The following is a 12787-nucleotide window of genomic DNA, read 5'->3' on the forward strand; positions in this document are numbered from 1 at the left end:
AAAAAAAAAGAAAAGAAAGAAAGAAAGAAAGAGACAACCTATACTCTGGAGGTAATCAGTTCATTAGCAAGTAAGTAAATCAGTAGTTAGTTAGTTCAGTCCCAAGACTGAGTGAGGTAAGTCCGTCCCAATGCGACGAGCAACAACAACAACAACAGCAGCAACAACGTAAGTACAAGCTTTCCAGCTCAACTTAAGGGTAAGCGGACGGGTGAAGCAGAGCACCAGACGAGCAGGACTAGAAGTAAAAGAAATCTAACCCAACCCTTCCTTCCCCCTTCAGAGACACGGGGCGTACCCATCAATTAGTACTTGTAGGAAAGGGACGGAAGGGAAAGGGAAAAAAAAGGACTTTGCGCCGGCAGACGCTCGGGGTTCGGGCGGGACTCGGAGAGCGGATATTGTTCGGCGGGTGGGTGCGTGGTGGTGTCATCACAGGCCGTTTTCTGCCGAACGATTAGCTCTTTATTAGTTATCGTGTCGTTTTGGTTTGGGGTTTGGGAGAATCTGTTTCATCATGTGCTTGTCTTGCGTGCTTCCTCTTCTTTTCCGAATGGGTGAGTGGTGAGGGATTTTTAGTCCGTCTCGTTTTCGGTTTCGTTCCTTTTTCTTGGGAATGGTCTTTTCTGGTTATCCATCATACTTAAATCTAGGAAATATATGAAACTAAGATGCAGGCAGTCAATGGATTTACGGGATGGAATGGATAGATGGGGTTGAATGAGTCGGACGTGCGAATCCATGGTCATATGTACCGTGTCTCATTAGTAGTATATATCATACATGCCCATGTAACATGCGCATCGGTCCTATATATGAGTTGCAACAGGTTCTATATACACTCCTGCGGCGCGCGGACCCTTCCTTGGATCTCGTCCCAGAGTTCGCGCAGCTGGACCAGATAACACCGGTCCACATAGAAAAAGCCCAATAGCAGGGCTCGCAGTTCTTGCCAAGTCTGGATGCCCTCCTCTCGCACCACCGGGATCAGCTGGCTCACGAAAAACCCTCGCTCCGGCATCAGCCGCGCGCTGCACGCCCCCGTGAACAGGATCCACACCAACACATCCCGGCACAGCTGGAAGTAACCGGACAAAATGGTGTTTTCGAGTGCCACGCGAAGGGTGGTGATGGGCTTGGGGAACACCGGCGCAATATCTGGGTAGAAGCCCCAGATGGCCGTGTTGTGGAACAGCAGGCAAGCTAGCCGAACGCAACCTTCGATGGTCGCCTCGTCCTTCACTCCGCCCGTTGCCGTGAAACGATCAGTGTGAAGGGAGTATTCGACGCTGATGACCTCCGTGTTGAAGTAATTCTCCGTCTCGTCATCAAAGTCTTGGTATTGTGGGCTGCTCTTGATCCACTCGCAATACCATGTGAGCTCGGCCAGGTCGTATATCGTCTTAGGTATGGCATCGCCGAACATGCCGGGTATCTCTATTAGTTGTATCAAACGGGAAGCTATAGGCGCAAGGTCTTCATTAGGGGGGATAAGTGTTAATTGCGAAGGACGGGCGTAACGAATGAAAGGGAAAATAGGTTTGGAGCCGGCCATGCATGCCACGCGGATGTCAGTCCTAGTCGAGTCAGTAGGGGCCCACAGATCCACAACGTTGGGTAAGGCTGACCATGAAATCTGGAATCGAACGTCGGGTGGCACGTCCGCAAATGTATTTCTCATGCCGACCATCTGCCGTAGGCCGGCAAGATGAATTTTGAGATAGTCGGCATTTCCCGACGCAATCTATCCGGTCAGCCAAAGCATTCGCATATTTTGCAGAGATCCCCCTCACCTCAATGGTCAAAAGAATTGACACCGCAGCAATCAGCTCGTCGCTGGATGCCTTGATCGGATCTGACAAGCCTTCGTTGACTAGTCGAATCGTCTCCCCTCGGTGATGGAACGTGTCGAGCAGGAGCACACTAGAACGCCGCTTATTCGGATCCGTCAGGGGGAACTCCCCAGCGGCCAATGCAGAATTGGATGCCGCCACACATATACAAGCGTGCAATGAAGCCGGGTCATGCTGCACCAACGTCATCCAATGGGCGCGCAACTTGGGCCCATATCGGCGTTGCAACGGATATGCCTGCTGTGTCAAATCAAAGACTGACAAGACGTTAGAATTAAATATTGGGAAAGAGCCAGGCCAACATACAGTGCTGCAGATGCCGGCCCATACGGTCCGACATCACCGTGTGCATCGCATTGAACGGATCTGAGCCCCCGGAGCCCAGGTAAACCCACGGAGAGGCTGGCTGTACAGGCGTGAGCGCATTATGCGAAGGTGCTTCGAGGCTATAGTTGTCAACGGTTCCTGCAGAAACAGCCGGATGACTGGCCACGTTCGTGACAACCAATGCATTATCTGGCTCTTCTTTATGTCGCTGTTCAGGAGAGGACGAGCCGGAGGAGGACGAATCTGAAGTGATGCGCGTGCCGAACGAAGGGGATTCGGTGACGGTCTGCTTGTGCGATGGTCCCGGCGGAGAAGTCGAAGAAGCTGCGGTGGCAGAGGACGAACTGGAGGCGGTGGTTTCCACAGGCTGAAAGGCAAGGTGTTTCCAGGTTTTGCTCTTGTAACGCTTTGTATTCTCTAGCCTCTTCTTGCGGTTGTGCTCTGACATGACATGGGAACGGATGCGCTTGAGCGTCTCTTCCCTTGTTCCTTCGGACACGGACTGGGGATCGGTATGGACCCAGAACAGGGTCGACTTCCCTGCAGACGCATTGTTGGTCTTCCGCGGCTTGCGTAGCTTCGTGACACCGTTCCTGTTTACATCCTGACGGGGGGCTCGCTGGTGAAAGGCTGCGCATCGGCATGGACGGGAGGCGGAGGTATTGATGATGGCTGCGGCGGGGGAGGAACAGGACCGTAAGCAGGCACCTGACTGGGCGCTGGAATCGGATAGTTGTAAGGATGGTGGTGAGGATGATAGGTGGTGTTATTAATAGCACCCGGATGGACAGCATTGGGAGTTGCCCAGGCAGCTGGTTTGCCCAGCAAAGGCAGGACGTGCTCGTGGTCGGTGGCCAAAGAGCGCGCCGTTGGCTGATAATGAGGGGAATTCTTGGCGTCCATCGCACGCGCGAGTCTAATTGTATTATTCACAGATCCTGGCGATCCTCGTGGATGCTCATCGTTCTAGAGTGGGCGGAGATGGGACAGGCCTCGTGGGGGGTCTGGGGGTGGGATTGAGGGTGCAACCGTGAGACTGAACGAGGAATCTGGGGGAAGAGAAGAGGGGATATTGAGAGAAGGGAAATGCTGAATGGTCAGCGCACTGCCCTTATCAGGAAAAGCCCATCTCTTAGGGTAGGGGGGGAGACGGGATTCGGATGGATGGGGAATAAAGAATTATCAGAGCGAGAGGGATAGTTGATGTGACTTGTGAGAGCCTAGGAGCCGCCTAGGAGGAGGGAGACCGATGATTGAGTGGGAGAGAGAGAGAGCGAGCGACTGAGCGAGCGGGAGAGAGACGGCGGCGGCGGAGGGGAGGGGCTGTATTGTAAACTGTATTGGAAGTAATGAAAGTGGAGAGGGACGGGCCCTGAAGAGGGTAAGGGTCGTAAGAAAAAGCGATGTGAAGGAGAATTATGCCTGTTCCCTGTTTCCCTTAATGCCTGTGTCTTCCCTTATTTTGCGTTTTAATTTTCTGTTGTGCCGACGCGTAGCCAATGACCGTGGGCGTCGCGACCAACGATACCGGAGCACATGCAGGCACAAGTACAACTTCAAAACCACCCGGCGAAAGATTGCAATCCTTGGTCCAATCTCGTGTAAGTGTCCGTCAAGCGCTAATGTCAAAGCAAACCATAAGATAACAACAAAACAATGAAAATAATAATGAAAATGGACAATAGGCCAGCAAGACACGAGGTCCAGATCTCGGATGTTGCTGCTGCCGGCGCCCGGGTGGAGCAGCAACTTAAATTTCGTCGATGCGAATTGGACATTCCAAGTATGAGTAATAAGTCACATTACGAGAATTCGCAGACTATTAATAGTCAGGGCTGTTAGTTACACACTTAATATGCACTTCAGAATTCAGATAGATAGGTAAGTGATTGATTGGCTTTGGTTACAAAGTCGATAGATTATATACGGTACTATAATCTACGACACAATAGTACGACGCAGTACGGAGTACCAACTCAGGCACCCGACTCTGTTATTGACTGCACATCCAAATCGTAAAAAACCGTGTTAGTCGGAAGTTAAAAAGGCAAACCCCCAGGGGAACATCCGAAAAGCCGTGACCCAAGGCCAGCAAACCCAGTGGACTCCACACCACCGATCGGATCAGATCGGTTAAATTTTCCCTCCTGAACTGTCGGGGTGCTTGATGCGATGTGTCTCTCGACTCAATCCCGGGTGCCTCGACTGTATCTACGCGAGAGATTTCGCCTTCTCAAAGACAAACCCTCAGTGTCAGAATCCACGGCCATCAAAGCTGGGACTCCACGTACGTCATGTCAGGTCTTCAGGGCTGACACTTTTTCCGCCCCATCCCAAGTCCCAACAAGCACGCACGCGCCGACCACCGGGGATGCTAAACAGGTTGATCCACCGCCATTCAAATTGCCATTGACCGCAACGGTTGAGCACGTCATTATCATCCTTGATGTCCGACCTCCGTACGCAGCACTTTGTATGTCAACATATCTATTCGATGGAATAGATGAACTAGTAGTCTCCCAGAAAGTGCTTTGATTGTATTCCGTATACACTTACTGCATCTACGGAGTACTCCGTACTTGTAGCGCATCGAATCGAAGTAGCAACGGTCTAGAGGACATGGGCGCAGTCGTAGCGTCTTCCACCTCCTGCGCCGCTACGTAGACTAAAAAAACCGGCATACCAAACACGCACAGCTGCCTGCACCTCGCCTCTACCTTTCCTGCAGCGATCGTCGACTGCAGGGGGATAATCCTGCTCCTGTGACTACCATTGCCTACATATTAGTTATACTCCCTTGTGCCAAGTACACGCACGAGTCAGGACATGTACATGGTAGTAGCATGGAGTATGCACATGCCTGGATGCACGAAATCACACTCAGTGTGAAGGCAATCTCTGACCGCAACATGAGTCGTAATCATGAATCAGCCATCCTGCAGGCCAACATTTAGCCAGCCTTATGATTCCTTGAGCCTTTGGAGTTGGAGACTAGACGGACGGAGATAACTCCATAGTAGTGGCATAATGATTACCCAACCGGTCCAGATACGGCACTTACGTCCGGACGCTAGGGCCAATATTATCCGGTTTTCTGGTGTCTGGTGTTGAACAAGAGTAATACCGAGAACTTGTTATGAATGGAGTAGATACTAGGCAGTGTGGACTGTGCACCTAGGTAGGTACTCTACGGATAATGGATAGATACGGAGTAGAGGATCAGAAATTGGATAACTATACTATCCGCTGACTACATACCTACATACTTACTACCAAGTAGTAAAAGCAAACAGAATTTTACGAGAAACTCGGAAATATCGCGATCATGCACGGGACACCAGTCTTTCCCACGCTCTGGGTCCTGACGGCTGTCATCTCCGCCGGGACTAGAGCCAATCGTCGGGTTGGGATTCGACTTTGGCACGGATATCATGTCTGAAAAAGCGGACATCCATCCATACCATGGCTCGACGGGACTGGTGCCGGGTACCCTGATGAAACGGTGTGGGAAATAGGTAAGACGGTGGGTACGAGTCGGCTGTGGGCCGAAGCTCACTGGGCTTGTTTGTCAAGTTCAACCAACCCTTTCAGCCTTCAACAATCAACACTTGGATGAATGGATGGATGGATGGATGATGGCCTTCTGCGCTCGCCGCTGCGGCGCTGCGGCGCTGCTTCGGTACTACGCGATCCAGCATCAAACTACCTACCTACGGAGTACGTCTACGCAGTTACTCCGTTCCAACCAATCTACTAGGTAGAAACTCGAACTGCCTACGCGTACTTTACGACCTACAACGCCAAACATCCATGTTTGCTTCACAGAAAATGGATCTGGCTTGCACCTCCAAACTCTATCCTCTCACCATCAGCCTACCAACCCCCTTCCAGGCTCCCTCCCTGAGTCCTAGTCCCCTCCGGTGTGACTGTGTTGATTGTTGAAGGCCTGAAACACACCTGTTATTAAGCCTATCGGAACAAGCCGATCGGTCCACCATCCGCCGGTCTTAGCATCTCCATGCAGCGTGCTAAGGTCTAGGTCCTGATGTTGAGAGCCAAACAGATCGCAGCACTGGGGTTGGTTGGCTCGATGGCGCTGGTCTGGCTGCCTGGAAAATAATGATGGGGGATGGGGTTGGGGATGTACGCCGACGGACTCGTCGGAGGTTTGCTCCATACTTACTTTTGCCCGGCATACCGGGATGAAATGGGCCGTTGGTAATGAGAATTTGTGTAGTGTAAGGTATAGCTGCTGTATTGCCAATAGTACCTAAGTAGATGTCGGGTTTTGCGTTTTTTTTTTTTTTTTTTTTTACTTACGCAGGACAGGACTATGTGGGAGTCTCGGAGAGAGGGACGTTGGTGCGGGGGTCACTACTAATACTGACGACTGGATAGTACCCATTTGGTCCTGTGCGTACTACGTAGTATCTAAGGTACATATATAGGCCACCTATGATGAGCTATTGAGACCAGACAATTGGTTGTCGTGGGATGGAAAGATGCGGATAATCCCGTGTATCCCGATCCCTTGCCGATGACGGCGGTCATGCGGTCAGCCATGATTACTATGGTCGTCCTTGCTGGTCCTGAGTGGATATGATCCTGTGTAGGTACTTCTCTACCGGCTCGGGTTGCTTTTCAGTCTGCTACAAGTCTTGTTATATGCGCCTGTCACTAAGTATTGCTTGATATCGCTACATCGTCCACGGTCATGCCCGCGCTGCGAGCTCGCCATGATGCATTAAATAACACACAATAATCAAATGCAAGCTGATAATAACGAGTATTAATGGAAAAGGAAAATAGGCACGTCTAACACAACAACCCTCTCGGCGCAGCGTTTTGTTGGCACGGTCGTCTGCGCCCTATGACAGCCCCGGTCGCGGGAACACTTGCATAGTGTCCAGTTGCTCCAAACCACCCATCGTGCCTTGCTGGCCACTGGTATGCCACCCCTGGCCCGTCTGCTGATTCACGAACGCGCTCTGACGGAATGGGTTGGTGCTCCCGGTAGGATTGGGCCGGAGCGGCGCCGCGGCAGGCGGCTGCAATCCCTGTGATTGCTGTGGAGGAACAGACGAGGCTCGAGCAAACGGATTGGTCCCTGTTCGCTGCGCTTGGAGCGGCGCTGGCTGCTGCGGTGCTTGTGGCTGTGGCTGTGGCGGCGGCTGCTGCGGGAAGGCCTCCGGAGGGCCCGAGTTGAATTGCGGGTTGGCTGTCGAGAGACGCCGCGCAAAGGGATTGGTGTTCTGGCGGCTGAGTGGAGTTGCGGCTGTGGCCGATCCGGTCGGCGTGGCCATCAACATAGACTGTCTGAATGGGTTGGTTGACTGCGGTTGTAACTGTTGCTGAGCCATTGGCATCGGTTGCTGCTGCTGTTGTGGGAATGCGCTAACGTCATGTTGCGGAATGGGAGCGAGGTTGGATTGGAACCCGTATGTTTGGGGCTGGGCCGAATAACCGCCAAACCCTGCCCCCGTGTGGTTGGGTTGAAGCGGCTGAGGGACTGGCTGTGGCGGCTGGCTAAATTGCGGGCCATTTTGCGGCGGAAACTGGGACGTGAAGTCCGGCTGTTGACCGAACCCTGTGGGTTGAGGTTGTTGCTGGAAGCCTGTGGGTTGCGCATAGAATGCCGGCTGCTGCGGTTGAAAGCCTGTCTGCTGGAACTGCATCGCCTGCGCCTGCTGCTGTAGCTGTGCCTGTTGGAACGGGTTGGTGTGGTCCATTGGCTGCTGGTTTTGCTCAATTGAATCGAAGAAGTCAATAAGATCTACGGGGTTCGACTTCTTCTGCGGGTTGGGCTGTGTTTGAGGTCGAGCTGGCGAGGTATTCGGATTGCTAACAAATCGATCCCCAGTTGCGTTCTTGGCTACAGGTGTTGGGGAACCGACACTCTTCCCTTCCTTCCGCGCCAAATATTCTCGCCGACGAAGGTTGAAATCGGGATCATTCAGGTCGTCCTCGAGAAGTCGCGTCAAATCTGTAGAAGCGTGTTTGAGTTTGGGAATTTCCAGTCGCGTTGCGGTTTGAAAATGCCTGGCAACGCCCAGGAACTTAACAACTTCTTCTGTTTGTACGGTAAAAGTCTTATAAATCTCGAGCGCGCGTTCGCTATCAGGCCGGGACATCTCGAAGTAGTGCTCTGTCCGCAATTCATGTCAGAACATGCCGCACCGATTGGCTAGTGAGGAAGACTTACCCAGGACATTTATTGTGCCCTCGTTCATGACCGAGTAAAGCGTCAAAAGATCCAAGGTCAGCAACCGAAACGCGGTCAGCGATATTTCGTTTTCGACATCGTCGGTTAGAAGCTGGAGTTGGTCAGTCGCGACGATCGTCACGCCCAGGAAGATGATGACCTACGTCACATCGCAGCAGCGCCCGGATTTGGTCTTGGACTACTTCCGTTTCTCTTAAAAGACCCTTCTCCACTGTCAGTCTTCTCATGCGCCCTTGTCCGCTTCGCACAAAGTCGGTCTTTGTATCTTCGAAAGCTCTTGCGCGCGCGATGAGGTAGTCGGAATATCTCCGGATATTATGGCCTTGCGACTGAACTGCACCATTGCTCCGTCAGCAGCTTCCCTCGCCAGTTCTAGTGGCATCGCTTACTTTCTGAGTATCCGCTAATCGCAAGCTTTCTGGGGTTCTCCGCCATGTACTGCAAGGTGGCGTCCAACTGGCCTTCTCTTACCATCAGATGGATGACGATTAGAGCTTTGAAAACGATGGTCCATGTTGAGTCGCGCAGTCGAAGCTGTAGGGTTCGGAATATCTCTGCCACGCCCGCCTCGCCGGTATGGGTCGCAACTAAAATGTGTTCGATATATTTGGATTTGGGGGCGGCAAGCTGTCGATAGGAGTCGGGCCGTCAGCACATTGCGCAAGTCGGATCGATGAGAGCAGCATAGCCATGTACTAACCTTGATTTTGGTGGCCCCCTTCACCGACTTCTCAAAATTGTGAGACATGGTCAAGGATGAGTGGTCTCCGCAGTAGCGATTGTGCGGGGACAGGAATCAGGGGAATGTGGCCACGGACTGGGTTCGGGGGTGGAGGGGATGGAGGGGGTGAGAGACGATAACCGGATCGATCGAGAATGAGAGTAGACAATGACTATAATCGTGTTTTAATTGATCTGCCCACATCGATGCCAAAAATTATCATGATGCGTCAAGTTGCCATGTTGCGAAAGCTGGGTTCTTTACGCGGCCGGTCAATAGTGGAGTGGGACGGTTCGAAGTACGGATTCCAAGGAGGGAGGGGAGTCGGAACGTTCGGTCTTGACAGGGACGATCTGCCAGGGATTTTCCCGGGTGAGATAAGGGGGGAAGACGAGGGGGGGTGGCTGCTAGCTAAGGGATTGAACCCAGCAGGCGAACGGGAGGGGAGAAGATATGATGAGCAGGTCGGGGAGAGAAGAGAGCTTCAGGGCGTCGGGATGTTGGACGTCCAAGTTCCAGCAAGCGGCATCGTAGTGGGGCGCGCCTCATTGCCGCCTAGGCTGTGAACCGCCTAGTGCCGTTTCTGCCGGCCCGATGATGTTATCCGAGCAGCAACTACACTTACTTACCTACTCTCTACACTTTACTCCATACATATGATCTGGTCACGGTTGGTGGTGAAAGAAAGAAAATTACTGCGGGCTACAGGAGTGAATGGTTTATCTTACAAGTCTGATTCACTCAATCCGGCGCCAGGGACAAGAGAGGTACCGAATACTTCCATACTCTACTAGTCCCTTTTCCGCACAATATATCTTACTACTTTCTGACTGTCCACCGCATTCATTGATTCAGATGTTTTCCTCATTGATTGTTGATTCATCTTGAGTGTTACTCTCCTCACTAACATGATGAATCAGGCGTTTCTCTCAGAAACCCAAATGCTTTCAAAAATGGCTTCCCAAGTCCAAGCCTCTTCTCTTAACCTGTTTCCTACTTCAGATAGCAACACATTGCAACCTTTCCCACTGAATTCTCACATTCGAGGATGCCACTTTATTCCCCCAAAACATTGCTCTGAGACTGCTCTTATCATCTGCTTCATTTTAATTCAAAAGTTGAACCCAATCCACTTTCCCTTCCTCTCACACTCATCTGAATCTTTACCCTGTTCAACGCCAACTGTATCCGACGTTTCTGTTTTATCCCACCTCACTGCTTCGATACCTTAGTCTGACCTTATCTGGCTGTAATACTCAACTCTTCCAATGGATTGCTTGGCTGGTCTTGACTACGCGGCCGCCAAGCTGAGAAACAGATGGACTCGAGACCAGAGAGTTTTGCTTTGCTGTTTGTACAGATTCTTTGAGAGAGACTCAAAAGCTTTCAAAGAGATTTTCAACCATGTCTTCAAGTTTGAGGTGAAGGGATGTGGATTTGAGAATGGCATTCCATCAGCCACGTTGAACACCCAATGGTGTAGCATGAGAAAAGACTCTCACCAAGTCTGGAAGGAGGTGCATCTTTCTCCATTCGACAAGGAGGGCTGCTGGCGTCCGATAATTGAGAAAATAAGAGAAAAATCGAGATTTCTTGAGCTTGGGCTTGCGGAAAAGAATTCCGATGATATCAACACTTCCAAATTTCAGACTCCGCCTGCTTCTACCCCCCAAGATAATTCTCAAAGTGTGCCAGTAAGTGGAAGTCACAATATTAATGGGTTCCATGCTGACATAAAACAGAACCCCGTGCACCTACTGGCAAGCAGTTCCCGTGAGAAGGTTACTACAGACAAGAATGGTCAGATATCTGATTCTTCAACACCGGACAATTCTCCAAACTCATCAGTTAGTTGATACCGCATTTTTAATCGATGCATACTAACATGCCATAGAGCTATGTATACTCACTGGCACGTAGCTCTGGCGAGAATAATGCCGCAAATAAGAATGATGAAATGCCTTTTCCTACCGCTCCGAGCGATTCGCCGAGCACATCAGTAATCTGAAGCCCCATTGTTAATAGATTGTATACTAACATATCATAGAGCTGCGTATGCTTACCGGCAGTCAACTTGGATGGAGACAATGCTACAAGGAAGACAGGCCGGGTGCCTGATCCCATTATACCAGATAGCTCCTCTCAAAACACACCGGTAAGCTAAAATCATAGGTCTGATGGATATATCTTACATGTTGACCTATCATAGGAATCAACCAACCCGTTGGAAAGCGGCTCGAATGGAGTAAATGCTACAAACAATACAGGCCAAGTATCTGATTCCACCACCCAAGAGAACTCGCAAGATACATCGGTAAGTTAACATCACAGGCATGATGGATGTATTCTACATGCTAACCTATCAAAGAGGTCAACAAACCTGTTGGAAAGCAGCTCGAATGGAATGAATGCTACAAGCGGGAGTGATCAGGTACCTGATACCACCACAAACAAACCTCCACCGGTAAGCTGAATTATTAGAGTTGATGGGCAAACTTGTAATTAACCTACCACAGGTACCGATATACTCATCTCCAATCGTCCCCTTCTCGAAGCGTAAGCCGGTCCTACTAGAACCTGCCAACGAGACAAGCTTATGCACAGCTGGTGAGAAAGCATGCTATTTTTGTGAGATGGAACGCAAGGCCGAGGTGAGTATTACTAGCCCTGCGTTCAAAGTATCAAACATGTAATACTTCGAGTAGCAGCAAAATCAACCGAAACATGGGCCTCCCAAGACCAAGAATTGTCTGCCTCCAATTTTGTACCGTTGGTCAAACATAAATTCGCAAGGAGTCAATTCTAAACGACTCTTTATTGCTGGCCGTTTTGTTGATGCTGAACGTTTCCCCCCGGAGGACATTACCCAGGAAGAATTCGACCAAATGTTCTCCGACCACGTCCATATTAAAAAGACACTGTCGCCGTTTATCTCAACCTGTCAATCGATGCTGGCGCCTGTCCACAGAGCGATCACGGGAAAGGAAGGTGCGATTGTAACAATTATTGACACCCGAAAGCTCGGGACACCGGTGTATTCCGCATGGGATTTTGTGAAAGAACACGGAATCAAGGTCAAATTTGAGACTGAACACGGAATCAAGATCAGCAAGTACAATGGAGGGGGGGAATTCTTAATCTGGGGGCGCATCCCATCGGCCGCAATCATATCCTCATTCAAGATAAGCACTATCCAGGAAATGGCTGCGGAGAGCTCTGGAATCCGTGATGTTCTCCAACTCGACAAACTAGCATCTTACAAGCGCAATTCAAGGGGATTGCATCGTGCCCTGGAGAGAGGAGCATCCGGGGGACTTGACCATGCCACGGGCCTGGCTATTGGCAAGCTACTTTCTTCAGTCAATGTTCCATTTAGGTTCAGCAAGGACGTGGGTACTGGCTTGTTTTATTCGTGGAGACTTAAGAAAGAAGGAAAATGGGAATCCTTCTATGAAGGAGTGGATGCTGGCTACGGCCGGTCTTCAGAACCATCTCCTACGAGCGATGAACGCCCCAAACCAGAGATCTACGAGATTTCGGACGACGAGTCCGACACCGAGCACGATTCAGACTTCTACGAGATTTCGGATGACGACTCAGACACCGAGCGCGATCCAGACTCAGAAGGTGAACCAGATACCGGCAGCCGCGAAGAAGAGGGCC

General features: G+C 50.9%; 3 protein-coding genes across 3 annotated transcripts; 1 reads left to right on the forward strand and 2 right to left on the reverse strand.

The window, feature by feature from the left end:
• Positions 1–832: 832 nt before the first annotated feature.
• BO70DRAFT_392855 (uncharacterized protein) lies at positions 833–3083 on the reverse strand (the record flags this gene model as incomplete). The annotated part of the gene is made up of 5 exons (XM_025546315.1): positions 833–1577; positions 1629–1744; positions 1794–2110; positions 2160–2852; positions 2960–3083. The coding sequence occupies 5 exons, from the start codon at positions 3081–3083 to the stop codon at positions 833–835; spliced, it is 1995 nt and encodes a 664-aa protein (XP_025403650.1).
• Positions 3084–6853: 3770 nt separating this feature from the next.
• BO70DRAFT_358653 (ENTH domain protein) lies at positions 6854–9586 on the reverse strand. Its single transcript, XM_025542343.1, has 5 exons — positions 9104–9586; positions 8793–9030; positions 8547–8737; positions 8383–8494; positions 6854–8325 (listed from the first exon to the last, which is right to left on the reverse strand). The coding sequence occupies exons 1-5, from the start codon at positions 9149–9151 to the stop codon at positions 7049–7051; spliced, it is 1866 nt and encodes a 621-aa protein (XP_025403651.1). The 5' UTR covers positions 9152–9586; the 3' UTR covers positions 6854–7048.
• An 806-nt stretch (positions 9587–10392) lies between these two features.
• BO70DRAFT_283201 (uncharacterized protein) lies at positions 10393–12756 on the forward strand (the record flags this gene model as incomplete). Its single annotated transcript, XM_025539080.1, has 4 exons — positions 10393–10812; positions 11641–11775; positions 11863–12198; positions 12229–12756. Coding segments are annotated over 4 exons (1419 nt in total), but the record flags the coding sequence as incomplete, so codon positions are not given.
• Between the last annotated feature and the right edge of the window lie 31 nt (positions 12757–12787).

This window comes from Aspergillus heteromorphus (assembly GCF_003184545.1).
Source record: "Aspergillus heteromorphus CBS 117.55 chromosome Unknown BO70scaffold_2, whole genome shotgun sequence".
In the NCBI taxonomy this organism is placed as follows: Eukaryota; Fungi; Ascomycota; class Eurotiomycetes; order Eurotiales; family Aspergillaceae; genus Aspergillus; species Aspergillus heteromorphus.

Coding starts and splice junctions, on each gene's coding strand:
- BO70DRAFT_358653 (XM_025542343.1), bottom strand. CDS start 9,151: ATGTCTCACAATTTTGAGAAGTCGGTGAAGGGGGCCACCAAAATCAAG. Junction 9,031..9,103: donor AGGGGGCCACCAAAATCAAG/GTTAGTACATGG, acceptor TCCTATCGACAG/CTTGCCGCCCCCAAATCCAA. Junction 8,495..8,546: donor GGGCGCTGCTGCGATGTGAC/GTAGGTCATCAT, acceptor GACCAACTCCAG/CTTCTAACCGACGATGTCGA.